Source organism: Siphateles boraxobius, unplaced genomic scaffold (assembly GCF_051911475.1).
Source record: "Siphateles boraxobius isolate OS27281-9 unplaced genomic scaffold, OSU_SipBor_1 54, whole genome shotgun sequence".
In the NCBI taxonomy this organism is placed as follows: domain Eukaryota; kingdom Metazoa; phylum Chordata; class Actinopteri; order Cypriniformes; family Leuciscidae; genus Siphateles; species Siphateles boraxobius.
In genome coordinates, this window is record NW_027509180.1 from 1,795,807 (window position 1) to 1,815,984 (window position 20,178).

Below are 20,178 nucleotides of genomic sequence, written 5' to 3' on the forward strand. Positions count from 1 at the left end.
TACTCACAATCACTGCAGGAAACATGAGAGGAGGAAGAGAAACTGTACATGACTGAAGTCAAGGGTATTACACTATCAACAGTTATTGATGAAGCATTTACAGACTGACTGATAGTTTAATGTTATAAAGCTGTCAGTATAAATGAACGTGTCGTACCTCTGTATAATAATCCAGCAGTTTCTGATGCTGTATCAGCTGGATCTGTGGATCACGTCTGTTAGTTCAGTTCAACACATAATGCCACATATACACAACATCATCATCACATAATACTACAGCTTCACATCACAGAAATGATGAATATGTGCACGAGTCTGTCATCTATTATCTTCTTACTTCAATCTCAAGCTGTCAGGAGGAGAATGACTATCATTGACCAAAAATACATTTATATAATGCTTTATCTAAGTTTGCAGAAACATTGAAATGTGGAATATCTATGAAGATGAATGTTCAGACGCATCATCTTTAGGACATTAACATCATATTTTCATATTGATCATGACATGCAGTGTGTGTTCCATCATCACAGTTTACAGTGGCAGTAGTGGAGAAGAGAGATGTTACTGTATCATTTATTCCTGGTTTATATGAGAGTGAAACACAGTTGAGCTGCTGCAAATAAACCTTCAGCTTGAATGAGGGACATAAGCCTTATAATTCCTAAAACTGAACTCCTACATGGGTCATACTAGGCTTTAATACACTCGTCTGATCTATGCAATATATCATATGACCCATGCAGGAGGTCAATATTGGGAATTATACGGATTTCTATGCTGTTTATGACTTTGACCACTAATATTTTACAATTCCAAAACGTATGAAGCCATCAGAAAGAGAAGAGCCAATCTGTGAAAGTTTTCACAAATCTGTCAGAAAAGAGTGTTTTCTCACCTGAATACTTGACAGTGTATGTGACTGAGGTCTGGAGTTGATTTCTGCGAGTAAGCTGACATCTCCACTCTCTGTTGTTATCTTCATTCAGGAGTGTTGTAGTCAGAGTGATGATACAGTGATGATGATCTGATGATGATGATAATATCTGATATCTGGAGTCTGTCTTCAGATCAACACCAGCCTGATTCACCCACAACAGCTCATATCCCTCAGAACTGACCAAATCATCACAGGAGAGTCCAGTATATGAATACAACTGACAGGAGAGAGTCACAGAGCGGCCTGGACTGATCTCAGTCTGTGAGGATGAAGATGATGAAGATGAAGATGATGATGATGATGATGATGATGATGATGATGATGATGATGATGATGATGATGATGATGATGATGATGACGCTGAAACTGAACACAAGACACAAATCACAGACTCTTCAATCATCATCTGAGTTTAAAGGGAGAATCTGCCATTTTTAAATTGACCACATAATCATAACTTACCATGAAGAACATTCAGAGAAAAACGTGCATCAGTTCCTTGTTGTCTGTAATTCACATATTGTATGCAGGTGTATAATCCATAATCTTCTTCTGTGACGTTCTTGATGTTCAGAGAGCAGTCAGACTCCAGACTCAGTCTCTCATGTCTCTCTGTGTCTTTATTCTTTATCCCTCCAGTAATCAGTTCAACTCTCCATGAATCTCTCAATCTGTTGTAGTAGATCCATGTAGTTGATTTGCAGTCAGAAAGAGTTTTATTACAGGACAGAGAGACATTTACACCAGAACTGATGAACTTATTCACTCCACTGGTGCCTGAAACACAGTATATCTCAGTGATCATTATGATATATATTAATAAATGAAAAAAATTAAATATACCAGCATAAAAAAGCAGAAGTTTTTAATCATAGTATTTGTCCTCACTTAAAGAAAACAACACACTCTCCAGAATAAACTATTAGTCTTTATCAGAGAGCTGTTCAAATCACTGACACACTCTTAATATGAAGATAATGCTTCATCATCAGATGTTTGAGTGACACTATGTCCAGTATCAGGAATAATACAGTATGATCTGTGTGTATCAATACACAACTCTGAGATCACAACGTGAATGTGTGCAAGAATAAACTGAGCATGTTCAAATGAACTCTTTCCAGATTAATTCCACTAAATGTCTTTAGAGAAAATACAGATTTCTTTACCTGTGAGAAGTGAAGAGAGAATGATCAGTCCCAGCAGACACAGATCACACTTATCAGACATTTCTGTTTCTGTCAGTCTTCCTCTTCCTTATATATAGTTACAGCTCCACCTCTTCCTTATATATAGTTACAGCTCTTCCTCTTAATTATATATAGTTACAGGTCCTCCTCTTCATTATATCTTCAATGGAAGAGAGTAGGATCAGTTTCCTTATTAGGTCAACATATGATGTTCTCCCATCACCGCAGAACCTAAACCTCTGGGTAGGAGAGGATCCCTCTTGTTGTTTGTGTTCATCACCTGCCACATTAAGGCACATTTTGACAGGATGTTAGGTGGCTCTTAGCCAAGGTCGGTTTACTTGGCGCCATGACCAAGTATTGCGATGTTTGGCTTTAGCATTGGAAGGCAAGCGTAGTATGACCAATAAGTTGCCGCCTGTTCTAGCAAAACATTACACGCAGAAGACAATATTCCTCCGCCCAGGCGAGCAACTACCAAGAAAAGGTGCTAACACCAATTCTCGCCCAGGACAACTGGAAGCTGCTAGGGACTGGAAGATGCTGGCTGATCTTGATCAACGGCTTATTTTTCCACCTGAGATTGCCACCACTAACCTACGACCAGATATTGTTTTGTGGTCTGGATCAGCACGCATTGTTCAACTGATAGAGTTAACAGTGCCATGGGAGGATGCGGTAGTTGAGGCATATGAGAGGAAGAAACTGCGCTATGCTCATCTGGCCACTGAAGCAGAACAGCGAGGATGGAGAGTCCAGGTTTATCCAGTGGAAGTGGGTTGTCGAGGTTTTGTGGCACACTCTACAACCCGGCTCCACAGAGACGTCGGATTCAGTGGCCAAGAGTTGCGTCGCACAGTAAAGAACTTATCTGAAGCAGCAGAAAGGAGCAGCAACTGGCTGTGGTTGAGACGGAAAGATTCTAGCTGGCTGTGTACAGGCCGCCATGCTACGGTTTCGTAGGATTATTGAAAACTTGAAGAGTCTGTTGGTTTATTTGTATAGGTTGTATAGTATTTACAGTCATTACGTTCCTGTGTATATTGCGTGAATGACGGGTGGTTGGGCAGATATTGTGTTTTGCGGTAGGTGGTAAGCCATACGGAACCGTTGCCACTGAAACTGCATATTAACGCACCAGTGGGGCTCGACAGCCTTAGCCAAACGGGTTGGCGCGTATGGTTGGGTTGCGGAGAGATTGTGAGATTGTGGTTAGGTCTCAGCAGCAAGAGGGAAGTAGAGGTCAGTAAGCTGGGCTGAGTTGAGTGGGGGACGGAGGGGGGTGACTCTGGGACGCTCTGGGACGCCATGACTCGTGGGCTAGACGACGAAACACTGAGGACGGAAGGTGCCCACTTGAAGACCCTAGAGATGTTCCCTACTCCGCTCAATCCAGAGGGTTGTTATGGGGGGACCGCACTGTGGTTGCAGCCGTTGTGTGTGCTGACGCGCAAATACACTGCAGCTATTAACACCAGACAGAAGATTCACGTCACCAGATGGACAGAAGCGTAAATGGATGGAGAAGCATAGGTTACTGTAAAGCTACGTCTTAGTTGGTACTTATCTTGGCGAAAGCCGAGTACAAATCAGCATGAAGTTTTAACTTCTACTTTCGTGTAATGGAAATCGTAGTTACAGCTCCTTCTCTTCATTATATGTAGTTACAGCTCTTCCTCTTCATTATATATAGTTACAGATCCTCCTCTTCATTATATGTAGTTTCAGCTCCTCCTCTTCATTATATATAGTTACAGCCCCTCAGAATGAAGGATGCAAATAATCATTATTGCTAATATAAGTGTCATGATTCTGCCCTCGTGTCCTTGATTATCTCTAGTCTTGAGGCAGGATCATGACAGAATCATGTTTTGTGTGCAAGCACATGGTCTTGTGTTTTGAGCCATGTGCTCGTCACGTCACCCCGCCCCCTTGTTATCCTCGTCTCGTCATTATTGTCTAGTCAGTTTCACCTGTCCTTGTCTAGTCAGATTCACCTGTCTTTGTCATTAGTGTCTCCCTATTTAATCCCCTTGTGTTTGCTGTCCTGTGTCGGTACATTGTCTAACTTTGCGTGTTAATCCCTGTGAGTATATTGTCTGAAGACCTGTTTAATCAGTATTGTGAGTTTGTTTCCTGTCAAGTCAGAGTCTTTGGTTGTCATTGTGTCTTAGTCTTGTTATACTCTGCTCCAGTCCTGTTTTACCCCCTCGTGGGTTTTGTTTTCTGTTTTGGTCCAAAATAAATCATTTGAGTGTCATCTGCTGTCTGCGCCTGGGTTCTCCTTCCATCCTCATTGACAGAATGTACCGACCAGAAAAGAACCCAGCAGACGTTCAGTCCTTCTCCGCTGATCTTCAGCCTTCTGACCCGGAACTGTGGTGGCGCGTGGCTATCTCTGACAGTTCCAATGGCAAGCTTCCTTTCCCTCCCCAGGGTGAGTTGACCCTGAAGAGGTATGCCCAGGTTGTTGAGGAGAGGAGGTTCTTCCTGCCGGAGACCCTGGTCAACCGCTACCTCGTCGCGGGTCTCAAAGTCCTCCCTCCCCTTGCTGAACGAGAGAGTTTGGTCCGCCGTCCGTTTCGCAACATGGTGGACTACTTGTCTCGGAAGGAGCAGCCAGGTCCCCCTGGTTTTTCACCTCCTGCCACACTTCCAGTCATCCCTGAGGGTCGCATGTTAGCCGTCGTGACACAGGAGGACCAAGCGTCTTCCACCCTGACTCCCGATCCATCACCCGTGTCCGTCAGCCCCCGTGGAAAGCGTGGAAGACGTTTGTCGTGGGAGTCAGCGTCTGAGTCGTCCTCCACGGAATCCCCCTTGCCTGCGGTGGAGTCGCCAGCACCTGCTTCGTCTCCCTCTTCGCCCCCCTTACCGGTCTCAAGCCTGGCTACGGACTCAGCTCCGCGACCCAGAAGGAAGAAGAGGAGGAAGGGAGCCTCTTGTCCTCCGTCTCTGTCTCCCCCTGAGTCCGCGATCGCTGCCCCAGAGCCCGCTACTTCAAGCGCCGTCAATGAGCCCGCTCCAGCAAGCGCCGTCCATGAGCCCGCTCCAGCAAGCGCCGTCCATGAGCCCGCTCCAGCAAGCGCCGTCCATGAGCCCGCTCCAGCAAGCGCCGTCCATGAGCCCGCTCCAGCAAGCGCCGTCCATGAGCCCGCTCCAGCAAGCGCCGTCCATGAGCCCGCTCCAGCAAGCGCCGTCCATGAGCCCGCTCCAGCAAGCGCCGTCCATGAGCCCGCTCCAGCTAGCGCCGTCCCAGAATCTACTGAGAGACTTGCGGCCGATCTAGCCGCAAAAGAGGTTCTGAAATCGGTTTCTGCTCGTCAGGAGATGCCCATCTTCCTTGCTGCCAAGACCCTCTCTGATTATTTGTCTTGTCTAGCTAAAATCCTCGAAGTCCCTGTTTGTCCTGTCTTGTCTCCAGCCCCCGAGCCTGCCGCTGTGATCGCTGCACCCAGTCCTGCCCCTTCGCCTGCTATGTCCGCCGTCAGGAGTCCCGTTTCCTCACCCTCTGTCTCTGAATCTGTTGCTGCTACCACTGAAGCAGTATCCCAGTCTGTCTCCACTAATTCCCGGACTGTTTCTCCGTTCGTCCCTGTCTCCACCAGCCCCCGGACTGTTTCTCCGTTCGTCCCTGTCTCCACCAGCCCCCGGACTGTTTCTCCGTTCGTCCCTGTCTCCACCAGCCCCGGGACTGTTTCCCCGTTTGTCCCTGTTACCACTAGTCCCCGGACTGTTTCCCCGTTTGTCCCTGTCACCACTAGTTCCCGGACTGTTTTCCCTGTCGCCACTAAACCCCGTACTGTTTTGTCCAAGTCCCCCCCTCGTGTGTCCCCCTCCAAGCCAACCCGGATTCCTCGTTCCCCATCCTCATCCCGTGGACCTAAGACCCCCAGCACACCCATTCACCCTGGACCACCCCCCATGAACTCTGTGTTTCCTCCACCACCTCTTCCTTGTTTTTTATTTTTAATGTTTCATCCTAACCCGGTTGTTGTGTTTTCGTGTTTGCCATTACTGTTATTTGTCATGTTTTGTTGGTTTGTGTCGATGTCTCAGTCTGTCATGTCCCGTGTTTGATGTCCCCTTGAGGAGCGTCTGGTAGCCGCTCCTTAAGGTGGGGGTTCTGTCATGATTCTGCCCTCGTGTCCTTGATTATCTCTAGTCTTGAGGCAGGATCATGACAGAATCATGTTTTGTGTGCAAGCACATGGTCTTGTGTTTTGAGCCATGTGCTCGTCACGTCACCCCGCCCCCTTGTTATCCTCGTCTCGTCATTATTGTCTAGTCAGTTTCACCTGTCCTTGTCTAGTCAGATTCACCTGTCTTTGTCATTAGTGTCTCCCTATTTAATCCCCTTGTGTTTGCTGTCCTGTGTCGGTACATTGTCTAACTTTGCGTGTTAATCCCTGTGAGTATATTGTCTGAAGACCTGTTTAATCAGTATTGTGAGTTTGTTTCCTGTCAAGTCAGAGTCTTTGGTTGTCATTGTGTCTTAGTCTTGTTATACTCTGCTCCAGTCCTGTTTTACCCCCTCGTGGGTTTTGTTTTCTGTTTTGGTCCAAAATAAATCATTTGAGTGTCATCTGCTGTCTGCGCCTGGGTTCTCCTTCCATCTTCTATGACAATAAGTTTAAATGTTGAGCTAAGTGAACCTGAAGGTAGTGATGGTGAGATGAAGCTTCATGAAGCTTTAAAGCTTTCCAGCCTGATGTGTTTATCTGTGGTTGATTTTATATGAGGTTTATATATGAGGTAGCGTTTATCTGGAGTTTACTGAACACTTGGATGAGCAAAAACATGACACACTCCAGCACTGCTAGCTCATCCCCCGCCCTGTGCTACTCACTACAGTCTGATTTAGCTGAACTAATACTGCCACCTAGGGGACACTTCTAATATGACAGAGATAACCTTCCCCATCTACAACACTCCTCCCCCTTAAGCTATTGCATTCTTCCTGGAACAAACATCTCAACAGAATACACTTCTTGTGAAAAAAAACAAAACAACAACATACAGTTCCCTGCACCAAATCAATTAAACATGTGTCAGTCATTCCTGTTTTACTCTGGCACTGAGTAACAACCAACACCAAAGTACAAGGCACACATTTTTTTTTTTTACACTCATAGTCCTTCAAATAACTTGGCTTTGACACAGGCCTCAACAAGCAGCGTGCCGGTGCTGTCGAAGATTGTGACTGCAGTTGAGGACCTGGAGGTTGAGTGTCCATCACTGATGGCTTGGCCTTTTCTGAAGCAGGTTTTGCCCTGAGTGTTTGCTTCTGGAACAGTTTCCCTGCACACTCAGCACAACCACTGGAGGAAGCATGAAGTGATGTGTTCGATCCCATTTTTCTGCAGGAATTCTCTGAATTCTGCACTCACAAAACATGAGCCGTTATCGGACACAATTGTCTCTGGTATTCCTTGATTGCTGAAACTCTTCCTTAGACACTCAATCGTGCTGGCTGAAGTTGAGGTGGTTACAGGGTAAACATCCATCCATTTGGAGTGAGCATCCACCAGGATCAAAAACATGTGTCCCATAAAAGGTCCCGCATAGTCAATGTGTAACCTTTGCCATGGTTTGCTCGGCCACTCCCAGGGATGAAGTGGTGCTGAAGCTGGAGAGTTACGGTGTTCTTGGCATGCGACACATGTTTTACCTACAGCTTCAATGTCTGCATCTAACTTTGGCCACCAGAAGTAGCTTCGCGCTAATGCCTTCATTCTAGTGATGCGGATGTGAGCGTGATGTAGCTGCTGTATCAAGGCGTCCCGCTCCGGTGGCACCACTGAGCGCGAGCCCCACAGTACACATCCATCTTGCACACTTAACTCTGTTTTCCTAACCATTCTACACATTGGTTGGAAAGCTGGGTCCCGGTCTTGTGGACGTTGGACGAACTGCATCACTCTGGACGACACCGGATCTCTGCTTGTCCATCTGCTCATTTCAGCTGCCGAGACGAGGGCCACATTCTCCATCATCAGCACTCGCTCCTCCTGCTCTCTCCACAGACTGTTGAGGTAGAGGGAGTCGACTCAACGCATCTGCATTGCTAAGATGTTTTCCTGGCTCGTAAACAATCTCGTACTCATACGCTCTCAAGGTTACTGCCCAACGCTGTATACGAGCGGAAGCCATTTGAGGCACAGGCTTCATCTCATTGAAGAGAGACAGTAAAGGTTTGTGGTCAGTGCAAATGACAAACCTTCTTCCATATAAATATTTGTGGAAACGCTGAATGCCAAATATCACCGGCAGACCTTCTGTGTCCAGTTGTGAGTAGTCCGATTCAGCTGACGATATCGAACATTACAGACTGAAAGGGAGCGGATGCTCTCATGTGAAGTGTCACTGTATACAGCAAACTGAAGATGTTCTGTAAACTTCACCTCTATTGAAGACAATAGTGTCATTATCCAGTTCAATTATTCTGTGTTCTCATACAAAAAGGTCAAGTACAGTTTGATTGACAGTATTTTTAGAATATTAATTAACTGAGCAAGCCGAATATGGCACTGGCAAGAAACCAAAACTCATCTTTTTTTTACATGTTTGAACATTCTTCAAAAAATGTTGCAAGTGATTTACTACAGTAAATACATGTTACAAGGTGTTAATGTAAAATAAAGTGTGACCCAAAGTAATTGCAGTTTAGGAACATTGTTTCACAGTGAAACACAATATACAGTGTTTGATCTAAACATTTGACTGCAGATTGTTTTGTAAACGAGGCATAATGTAATGCACAGTTTGTGAATAAACTTTTGTTGAAACATGAAGCACAACTGTACTGGATCTGACAGCAGCTGCATCACAAACCGCAAGTGAACAACTTCATAATCTTCATAAACAACGTCTGTAAATTATGATTATATATGAATGTTTTCAACACATGCAATGACATTAACCAATCATAACAGAGGCCAAAATTTCATAACAGAGGCCAAAATCATTTCAGACAGGGTCAGAATGAAGGATGAAAATAATCATTAATGCTAATATAAGTTTAAATGTTGAGCTAAGTGAACCTGAAGGTAGTGATGGTGAGATGAAGCTTCATGAAGTTTTAAAGCTTTCCAGCCCGATGTGTTTATAAGTGGTTGATTTCTCGAGGTTTCGAATGCACACAGCGACACCTGCTGGTCAATGCAAATATCATGCAGAACAAAGTCCTCAGTGGTGTGTTACGGACATTACAGGTGCTTGTCATAAAATTAGACTATCATCAAAAAGTTGATTTATGTCAGTAATTCCATTCAAAAAGTGAAATTTTGATATTATATTCATTCATTACACACAGACTGATATATTTCAAATGTTTATTTCATTTAATTGTGATGATTAAATCTGACAACTAATGAAAATCCCAAATTCAGTATCTCCGAAAATTGGAATATTACTTAAGACCAATACAAAAAAAGGATTTCTAGAAATGTTGGACAACTGAAAAGTATGAACATGAAAAGTATGAGGATGTACAGCACTCAATACTTAGTTGGGGCTCCTTTTGCCTGAATTACTGCAGCAATGCGGCGTGGCATGGAGTCGATCAGTCTGTGGCACTGCTCAGGTGTTATGAGAGCCGAGGTTGCTCTGATAGTGGCCTTCAGCTCTTCTGCATTGTTGGGTCTGGCGTATCGCATCTTCCTCTCCACAATACCCCATAGATTTTCTATAGGGTTAAGGTCAGGCGAGTTTGCTGGCCAATTAAGAACGGGGATACCATGGTCCTTAAACCAGGTACTGGTAGCTTTGGCACTGTGTGCAGGTGCCAAGTCCTGTTGGAAAATGAAATCTGCATCTCCATAAAGTTGGTCAGTAGCAGGAAGAATGAAGTGCTCTAAAACGTCCTGGTAGACGGCTGCGTTGACCTTGGACCTCAGAAAACACAGTGGACCAACACCAGCAGATGACGTCACCCCAAACCATCACTGACTGTGAAAACTTTACACTGGACTTCAAGCAACGTGGTTTCTGTGCCTCTCCTCTCTTCCTCCAGACTCTGGGACCTTGATTTCCAAAGGAAATGCAAAATTTACTTTCATCAGAGAACATAACTTTGGACCACTCAGCAGCAGTCCAGTCCTTTTTGTCTTTAGCCCAGGCGAGACGCTTCCGACGCTGTGTCTTGTTCAAGAGTGGCTTGACACAAGGAATGCGACAGCTGAAACCCATGTCTTGCATACGTCTGTGCGTGGTGGTTCTTGAAGCACTGACTCCAGCTGCAGTCCACTCTTTGTGAATCTCCCCCACATTTTTGAATGGGTTTTGTTTCACAATCCTCTCCAGGGTGCGGTTATCCCTATTGCTTGTACACTGTACACACTCTATCACATCTTTTCCTTCCCTTCACCTCTCTATTAATGTGTTAGGACACAGAGCTCTGTGAATAGCCAGCCTCTTTAACAATGACCTTTTGTGTCTTCTTTGTGCAAGATGTCAATGGTCGTCTTTTGGACAGCTGTCAAGTCAGCAGTCTTCCCCATGATTGTGTAGCCTACAGAACTAGACTGAGAGACCATTTAAAGGCCTTTGCAGGTGTTTTGAGTTAATTAGCTGATTAGACTGTGGCACCAGGTGTCTTCAATATTGAACCTTTTTACAATATTCAAATTTTCTGAGATACTGATTTTGGGGTTTTCATTAGTTGTCAGTTATAATCATCAAAATGAAAAGGAATGAACACTTGAAATATATCAGTCTGTGTGTAATGAATGAATATATTATCCAAATTTCACTTTTTGAATTGAATTACTGAAATAAATCAACTTTTTGATGATATTCTAATTATATGACCAGCACCTGTAATTTTACTTCATGCAGGGCTGCCAGTGCTGAGACTCACAATCGACACTTTACACACACTCTCAAGACACATATCCATTTTCTCACGCAGAGATAAATCTCGAAGCAAGGAGGACACTGACACCGACAGACAAGATAGATCAGTTACCGTTGATATCAAACACATTCTCAGCTCTGCCCATTTTATCACGAAGTTCAACAATAAATATGGTTTTGGCGCTTGTATATGTGACGTGACAGATCGCTGTAGCGCCTCAGTGAACTGACCATCTCTTACTCTTTACTACTAGTTTATAGTCAATAAATATGAATGAACAATATGTATGTTGAAAGATACAGCACAACTTAACGAAATGTATATCCCTCATACATAATATCGATAATCAGTGTTTTTCAACAGTGGAAGGAGGTATTGCACAGCTGGAGAATGTCACGTAACGTTACATTTACCTCAGGAAAGCCATTTAATGACCATAGAACGCTAGTTGGCTAGAAAAAATTGCTATAGAGACGAGTATTTTGCTAAATATGTGCACAATATTACATATTTATTATATTTTTACTTTGTGGTGGTAAACAATTTTACATCACTGAATAAGAGACAAACATGTACCAATGGTCTTTAAAGGTTATTTATTTTCTTGCAAGGAAAGGTCAACAGCCACACAGTCATACAGAGTGACTGCAGAGTTTGACTATGAGAGGAGGGCATCCTTCCTTCCTTATAGTCCTGACTCGCCCCAAGGTTATTTCTCTAGGCCAAATGAATATATGTCTTAGCCATAACTAACTTCCTTAGATTTGATGATCATATGCTACCCTTGTAGTGGAGGCCCTCTGTCTCGGTCGTACATTAGTCACACATTTGCACGTATACAAAAGTCATACATATAGAACAGATTCAATTTAGCCCACAACTTGTATCATTAAAATATTCTAACGTTGCTAGTATAATAAAAACACATTATATTTATATTGAGTTGTTATTTTTAACTTTTAATAATAATACCAGCTAACAGAACCTTCTGTATGTTTACATTAGTTGAATTCTATTTTTCTTGAGAAAATAACATTCATCTAATTTACCTAATATTTATCCAAATTAATCGATATTGCATCAAGATCAAAATTAAGTCACAGAATTGAATTGAAATAGTGAAATTTGTGTCAAGAAATAATAAAAACATTAGCATACCATGTAAACATTGTAACATGTTGTCACTAAACTTAATACAAATCTGTTTAGTCACTCCAAGCTGTACTCAGAAGTTGTCAGCCCTGCTTGATGTAATGTATGAGCTTGCAGGACAACAGGCAATAGTTTAGTGGAAAATGACTGTGTTCAAATGAGCTGAAGATCTTTGTAGCAGAAGCTGTCACATGACTACTCGACACCTGCCGTTTCTGAGGAACAGTCCCTCACCCTCATACTTGTGCCACAGTGACACTCGTCCCAAACAGTATTTCTGTACCCCCCTCCTGCCAAATCCCACTGTAACCATTGTATGATATAGATCTTCTTCCTGGATGAACACAACAGGAACAGCAGAGTGAGGTGTAAGGGGAATAAAGAGGCAGCAGAAACTCTGAAGTCTGTGTGTGAATGGCCTTCTTGCCAGAATAAAGTTCTTCAGAGACAAGTGGGTTTGCTTTTCATTGCAGTCTCACCACTAAATAGATCATTTCCACAACCAGGGATGGGCATTAATACATGGACATGAATTCCATGAGCACAAATTAAAGTGCAGGTTCATCACATCGTGTCGAACACCATGCAACTCTCTCTACGACAGTCTCAACCAGCTGAACACTCAAAGAGGAAAACTTGGAGATATCATGGTGACATTGAAGCTTCCTTCCATCAGGGACGCTGAACTGGGTTACCTGAAGGAGTTCTCCAGAATCTTGAAGCCCATTGCAGTCGCCATTGATCGACTACAGGGCCAGTCATCCTGCTATTGTGCTGAGCTTCTTCCCACCCCGTTTTCTGTGGAATCTAAACTTGAAACTTTACTTTCCTCCAATCTCAGACACTGTTCTCACCTTTTGCAAGCCATAATCGATGGTTTCAGAAGCAGATTCAGTAGCTTTCTGAAACTTAAACCAGAAGTCAATGAGGCAATCCTGGCAAGTGTAACCCATCCACACTTCACAATGCACCGGCTACCCCAACAATTGTCAGAAGAAAGAAGAAATCATGAACTAATGCTCAGTCAGCAGCAGAGCTTGGGATTTCACTGAAAGCGAGTCGAGTTCAACTCCTGGTGATGGGGAAGTGGAATACTTTTCTGTCTTTACTGAAGATGTTGAGGTCTCTGGCAAGTCTACACTCAGCAAAGCTGAACTGGAGACATTGCACTTCCAAGAAGATCAGAGGAAGGATTTGGACATCTTGAACCAGTTTCCACTTATTAGACAGCAGTTTGTGTGGTTCAACACAATCATTCCCTCTTCAGCTCCTGTAGAGTGCTTGATTTCCTTTGCGGTTTAATCAATAGGCCACACAGACGACGCCTTAAACACAATCTTTTAGAAAAGCTGCAGGTGCTAAAGGGTGTCGAATAGATGATGTCTGAAACACAGGTACACCACCTGGAGGAGGCACTTATTTAGTGCCTAATTTCCTCATTACTTTCAATCTACAATTCACTACCCATGCTCCACCAACTCCCCTACCAGTTACTTTCAGACGTAAACGCTCACTTTCTCCCTCCCGTCTTTCCTCTGCTGTGTCATCTTCACTTCCCTCACCCTGACAATTCTCATCTCTAGATGTGAATTCCGCATCAGATACTTTATGCTACACTTTAACTTCTTCTTTAGACAATATCTGCCCTCTCTCCTCCAGGCCAGCACGCGCTACTCCCTCAAACCCCTGGTTATCTGAGGTTCTTCGTGAACACCGGACCAAACTCAGGGCAATGGAGAGGAAATGGCACAAATCAAAAGACACATCTGACCTGAGTATGTATCAATCTCTGCTCTCTTCCTTTTCTGCTGATGTTCACGCTGCAAAATCTTCATATTTCCAAAACAAGATCAACAACGCCTCTAACACACGAACACTTTTCAAGACATTCAACTCGCTCCTCTGTCCACCTCCACCATCACCCACCTCCGTCCTAACTGCTGATAACTTTGCTAACTTCTTCACCAACATAACAACTACTATCAGCAGTCAGTTCTCAACTCCACACACAGGAACCCAAACCATCCTCTCCCACTACCAGTAACCTTCTCTTTAGTGTTGTTCGTGTCGAGCAATCCTTCGATCCAAGATGGCGCCGCGGATGGCTGCCTCGGTGTGGAGCTCTCCAGCTATTGTGTTGTTTTTGTTCGTTTGTTCTGCGTTTAGTCATTCTTTTCCTATCAGTTTCACCAAAGACGAACTACTGGACATTAGGAAACACACACCAGAAACCTTTTCTACAGTTTTTGATTATTCTGACGTTTTGCTGGACATTCTCGTCGGAGGGGCAGCGTTGTTGTTCAAACGCGCGTTCAGACGCAAACGCGGGAAGCGAGCCGGCGCGCTGGTTAAACTCCGCGAGCGCGGCCTGCGCACTGCACTCCCCAGCATTCATCTCGCGAATCTCCGATCCCTTCCTAACAAAACGGATGAACTTCTTCTCCTCACCCACACTAACAAGGATTTTTTAAACTCTGCTGCTTTGTGCTTCACTGAAACCTGGCTGAGTGAAGCCATACCGGACAACGCAATACATCTGCCGGGCTTCCAGCTGTTCCGAGCGGATCGCATCGCGGAGCTAACGGGGAAAACGAGAGGTGGTGGATTGTGTTTCTACATTAACGAAAGTTGGTGTTCAGATGTAACAACACTGAAGAAGATGTGCTCTCCTAATTTAGAGGCACATTTCATAAACTGTAAACCCTTCTACTCGCCTCGGGAATTTTCCTCTTTCATTCTCGTGAATGTTTACATCCCTCCAGACGTGTGCGTGAGCGCGGCGCTACAACAGCTGGCTGACCAAATATCTGAAACGGAACAAAGGTACCCAGACTCTCTTTTAATCATTCTTGGGGATTTTAACAAAGCAAATCTGTCCCGTGAACTACCAAAATACAGACAGCACGTTACATGTCCCACCAGAGACAGTAATATACTGGACCACTGTTACACCACAATAAGAAATGCATATCACTCCGTCCCACGGGCAGCTTTGGGGCTCTCTGATCACTGTTTGGTACATCTCATACCGACCTACAGGCAGAAACTGAAATCAGCTAAACCTGGAATAAGGACTGTGAAAAGATGGACTAATGAAGCAGAGCAGAATCTACAGGCCTGCTTTGATTGCACTGATTGGACTGTTTTTGAAGCTGCTACCAATGATCTGGATGAGCTCACAGATACTGTAACATCATATATAAGTTTCTGTGAGGATACATGCATTCCTACCAGGACATTCTTATCATTCACTAATGATAAACCATGGTTTACTGGGAAACTCAAACACCTTCGTCATGCCAAAGAGGATGCTTACAGAAGTGGGGATAAAATCTTGTATAACGAGGCCAGAAACAGACTGACAAAGGAGATCAGAGTTGCTAAAAGGAACTACTCTGATAAACTGAAAAACCAGTTTTCATCCAACGACCCATCATCAGTCTGGAATGGCCTGAGGAATATTACCAACTACAAGTCACCATCCCCTCGATCTGTGGACAATCAACACCTGGCTGACGATTTAAATTCATTTTACTGCCGGTTTGAAAAGCCCTCATTCACACCACACACCCGGTCTGATCTGCACTTCACACATTCAGCATCACCTCCTGTTCTCCAATTATCACTCCCCCCTCCTGCCATCCAACCTGAGCTTAAGGTCTGTGTGGAGGACGTGAGCCGAGTCTTCAAAAAACAGAAGACTAGGAAAGCCTCAGGCCCAGACGGCATCTCATCTGCTTGTTTAAAAGCCTGCGCTGACCAACTGGCCCCGGTCTTCACGCAGATCTTCAACAGATCATTGGAGCAGTGTGAAGTTCCCTGCTGCTTCAAACGCTCCACTATCATTCCTGTCCCCAAAAAACCCAAAATCACTGGACTTAATGACTACAGACCTGTCGCTCTCACGTCTGTGGTCATGAAGTCGTTTGAAAGACTGGTGCTGGCCCACCTGAAGGACATCACTGGACCCCTGCTGGATCCCTTTCAGTTTGCTTACAGAGCAAACAGGTCTGTGGATGATGCAGTCAACATGGGACTGCATTATATCCTGCAACATCTCGACAGACCAGGGACTTATGCAAGGATCCTCTTTGTGGACTTCAGTTCGGCCTTCAATACCATCATGCCTGGTCTTCTCACAGCCAAACTGACCCAGCTCTCCATACCATCCTCGATCTGTCAGTGGATCACCAGCTTCCTGACGGACCGGCAGCAGCGAGTGAGACTGGGGAAACACACATCCAAGACACTCACAATCAGCACTGGTGCTCCCCAAGGGTGCGTTCTCTCCCCACTGCTCTTCTCCCTGTACACTAATGACTGCACTTCTAAAGACCCCACTGTCAAGCTCCTGAAATTTGCAGACGACACCACTGTCATCGGTCTCATCCGAAACGGTGACGAGTCTGCTTACAGACTGGAGGTTGAACAGCTGGCTGCCTGGTGCACTTATAACAACCTTGAGCTGAACACGCTCAAAACAGTGGAGATGATCGTGGACTTCAGGAGGAACAGCTCAGCACTCCTCCCACTCACCATCATGAACAGCACTGTGGAAGCAGTGGAGTCATTCAGGTTCCTGGGCACTATCATCTCTCAGGACCTGAAGTGGGACAATCACATTGACTCCACTGTGAAAAAGGCCCAGCAGAGACTGTACTTCCTTCGCCAGCTGAGGAAGTTCAACCTGCCACAGGATCTGCTGATTCAGTTCTACTCAGCCGTCATTGAGTCTGTCTTGTGCGCTTCCATCACTGTCTGGTTTGGTTCAGCTACCAAATCAGACATCAGGAGACTACAACGGACAGTCCGGACTGCGGAGAGGATTATTGGTGCCCCCCTGCCAAACCTCCAGGACCTGTACTCTTCCAGAGTGAGGAAGAGAGCAGGTAAAATCATCACAGACTCCACTCACCCTGGACACCACCTGTTTGAACTGTTACCGTCAAGACGGAGACTCAGATCACTGGCCACAAGAACATCTCGGCACAGGAACAGTTTCTTCCCACAGGCCATTTCCCTCCTGAACAGTTAACACTCCTCCCAAGGCATATGCCTGTAAGTGCAATACTCCCACTGTTTAGTGCATATCCCACAACTCAGGTGATACTTATATGTAGATTTATTTATTTATAATATTCAAAACACTGTAAATAGGTTCATAATCTGTAAATCTGAAAATGTCTATTCTGACTAAACCCAACTGTGATAGTTTTATTCTCATATATTTATATTTTTTATTTTTTATTCTTATAATTTGTAGTATTATGTTTCATGTTGTATTTGTATATGTCCACTGGAAGCCTCAGTACCAAAACAAATTCCTTGTGTGTGCAAGCACACTTGGCAATAAAGCTCTTTCTGATTCTGATTCTGATTTACCTTCTCTCCACTAACTGAGGAAGAAGTATCTAAACTTCTCCTCTCCAGTCATCCTACCACCTGCCCTCTAGACCCCATCCCCTCACACCTTCTACAAGCCATCTCTCCCACACTTCTACCAGCACTCACACACATCATCAACTCATCCCTCCATACTGGCATTTTCCCTACAGCATTCAAGCAGGCTCGGGTAACTCCACTGCTTAAAAAAACAACATTAGACACATCACTTTTAGAGAATTACAGACCTGTCTCTCTCCTACCATTCATTGCGAAAACACTTGAACGAGTTGTTTTCAACCAAGTGTCATCTTTCCTGTCTCTGACCAACCAGCTAGATGTCAACCAATCTGGCTTCAAGAAAGGCCATTCAACAGAGACTGCAGTACTGTCGGTCAAAGAAGCCCTGCGGATCGCAAAAGCTGCTTCCAAATCTTCAGTTCTCATTCTGCTGGATCTTTCTGCTGCCTTAGACACTGTGAATCATCAGATCCTTCTGTCCACCCTCTCATCACTGGGCATCAAAGGATCTTCCCTCCACTGGTTTGAGTCCTATCTCACAGGTAGGTCCTTCAGGGTTGCATGGAGAGGCGAGGTATCCAAAGTAGAGGATGACACGGGAGTGGATTTTCACTCCTGTCCCGTCCCACTCCCATAGAAAGAAATCTTGTCCCGTCCCACTCCCAGACCAAAGTTTAAAAAATAATCCCATCCCATCCCGCTCCTGGTAAATTGACTCCCAATCCCATCCCGCTCCTGTTTAAACTGACTCCCGCTCCTGTACCGCTCCCATATACGGCAATTTTCGCTTGATGAACGAAGCGATGCTTGCCTGATTCTTTCCCGAATTTGCCTTGCAAGTGTGCTTCTTCAGACCGCTCGTCCCTGAATCACTTGCGTACTTGACTAAGACTAAGCATGTCCTACAAGCAGCGTACATTGTGCTATCACCGTCACATTCTACTCTCATAAACTTAATTAATATTTCAGACTTTCCGACCAGTTCTGTGAACTTAATAGACATGTCATTACTTCTGACTTTGCGCTGTAAATCATTTTTTGCCACATCGACTTCTCCGCGGCTGTTAGCTCCCTCCATCACTGCTCTTTGAATTTCGGCGGTAAGCCGTGACAAAAAGCACTGATGGCTTCTGGGACGGCTGGGTCGTGTAGTTATTTTTTAATTGCGTTACATTGTAGGCATATTAAAAGGAAACTACAAAATGATGCATTTACTTTTTTTTTTTTTGTCGTCTTTGCTATTGGTTGATTCCCGCTCCCGTCTGCTCCCGTTAACCATTTATCCTGTACCGTCCAAATCCCGTGATTGATAGCAAAGATGACTCCCAACCTGCAGGAATCCCACGGGAATCCCGTGACCCGTGGGATTCCCGAAAAAATGTCAGCCTCTAATCCAAAGCACATCAACTGAACACAGGCGTTCCCCAGGGTTTAGTTCTTGGACCGCTCCTCTTCTCCATCTACACCACATCATTGGGATCCATCATACAGGCACATGGTTTCTCGTATCATTGCTATGCTGATGACACACAGCTCCACCTCTCATTTCAACCAGATGATCCCACAGCAGCTGCACGTATCTCAAGCTGTCTGGCGGACATCTCGGCATGGATGAAGGAACATCACCTGCAGCTCAACCTGGCAAAGACTGAGCTTCTCGTTCTCCCTGCCAATCCGTCTCTACAGCACGACTTCACTATCCAGCTAGAGTCATCCTCAATCACCCCATCAAGGTCGGTCAGAAATCTTGGAGTAATATTTGATGAACAGCTGACCTTCACAGACCACATTACAAAGACAGCTCGATCATGCAGGTTTGCAATGTATAACATCAGGAAGATCAGGCCTTTCCTAACTGAGCATGCAAACCCACCTTCTCGTCCAGGCCCTGGTTATTTCTAGACTTGACTACTGCAATGCTCTTCTTGCTGGACTTCCATCATGTGTTACTAAACCTCTACAAATGATCCAGAATGCTGCAGCCCGCCTTGTCTTCAACGAGCCCAAAAGGGCTCACGTCACTCCTCTGTTCATCTCACTGCATTGGCTACCATTCGCTGCTCGCATCAAATTCAAAGCTTTGACGCTTGCTTACAGATCTACCACAGACTCAGCTCCGTCCTACTTTCACTCCCTGCTACAAGTCTACATCCCTTCCAGAAGCCTACGATCGGCCAAGGAGCGACGGCTCGTGGTGCCATCACAGCGAGGCACTAAATCACTCTCCAGAACATTCTCATTCACGGTTCCATGCTGGTGGAATGATCAACCCACCCTCGTCCGTAATGCAGAATCCCTGGCATCATTCAAAAGACAATTGAAAACTCATCTCTTCCGTGAGTACTTAACATAAAAAAAATAAAAAAAATTCCTTCTCTTTTAAATCTTTCCTTCCCTTTTAAATATTCCCTTTTCTGGCTTTTGCTACTCTGAGCAATGCCTGAACTTTGTATTTTGAGCACTTCTTGCGTTGTTCTTCCCTCTTCACAATGACTCGCTTGCTTTAGTCCTCAGTTGTAAGTCGCTTTGGATAAAAGCGTCTGCTAAATGACTAAATGTAAATGTAAATGTTTAAAATATCATTGACTTTGTGTTATTGAGTTCTTCTTACTGAGTTCAAAGTAATGATGGTGATA

At 44.6% G+C, this 20,178-nt stretch overlaps 1 protein-coding gene across 1 annotated transcript in view; it reads right to left on the reverse strand.

The window, feature by feature from the left end:
- Positions 1-2,290, reverse strand: part of LOC143714490 (uncharacterized) — a 98,910-nt gene extending 96,620 nt beyond the window's left edge. The window contains exons 1-3 of the mRNA XM_077205715.1: positions 2,110-2,290; positions 1,403-1,717; positions 899-1,219 (exon numbers count right to left, since the gene is read on the reverse strand). Of these exons, the coding sequence (XP_077061830.1) occupies positions 899-1,219; positions 1,403-1,717; positions 2,110-2,170 (697 nt within the window). The 5' untranslated portion in view covers positions 2,171-2,290. The remainder of the gene's footprint in view (positions 1-898; positions 1,220-1,402; positions 1,718-2,109) is intronic.
- Positions 2,291-20,178: the final 17,888 nt, after the last annotated feature.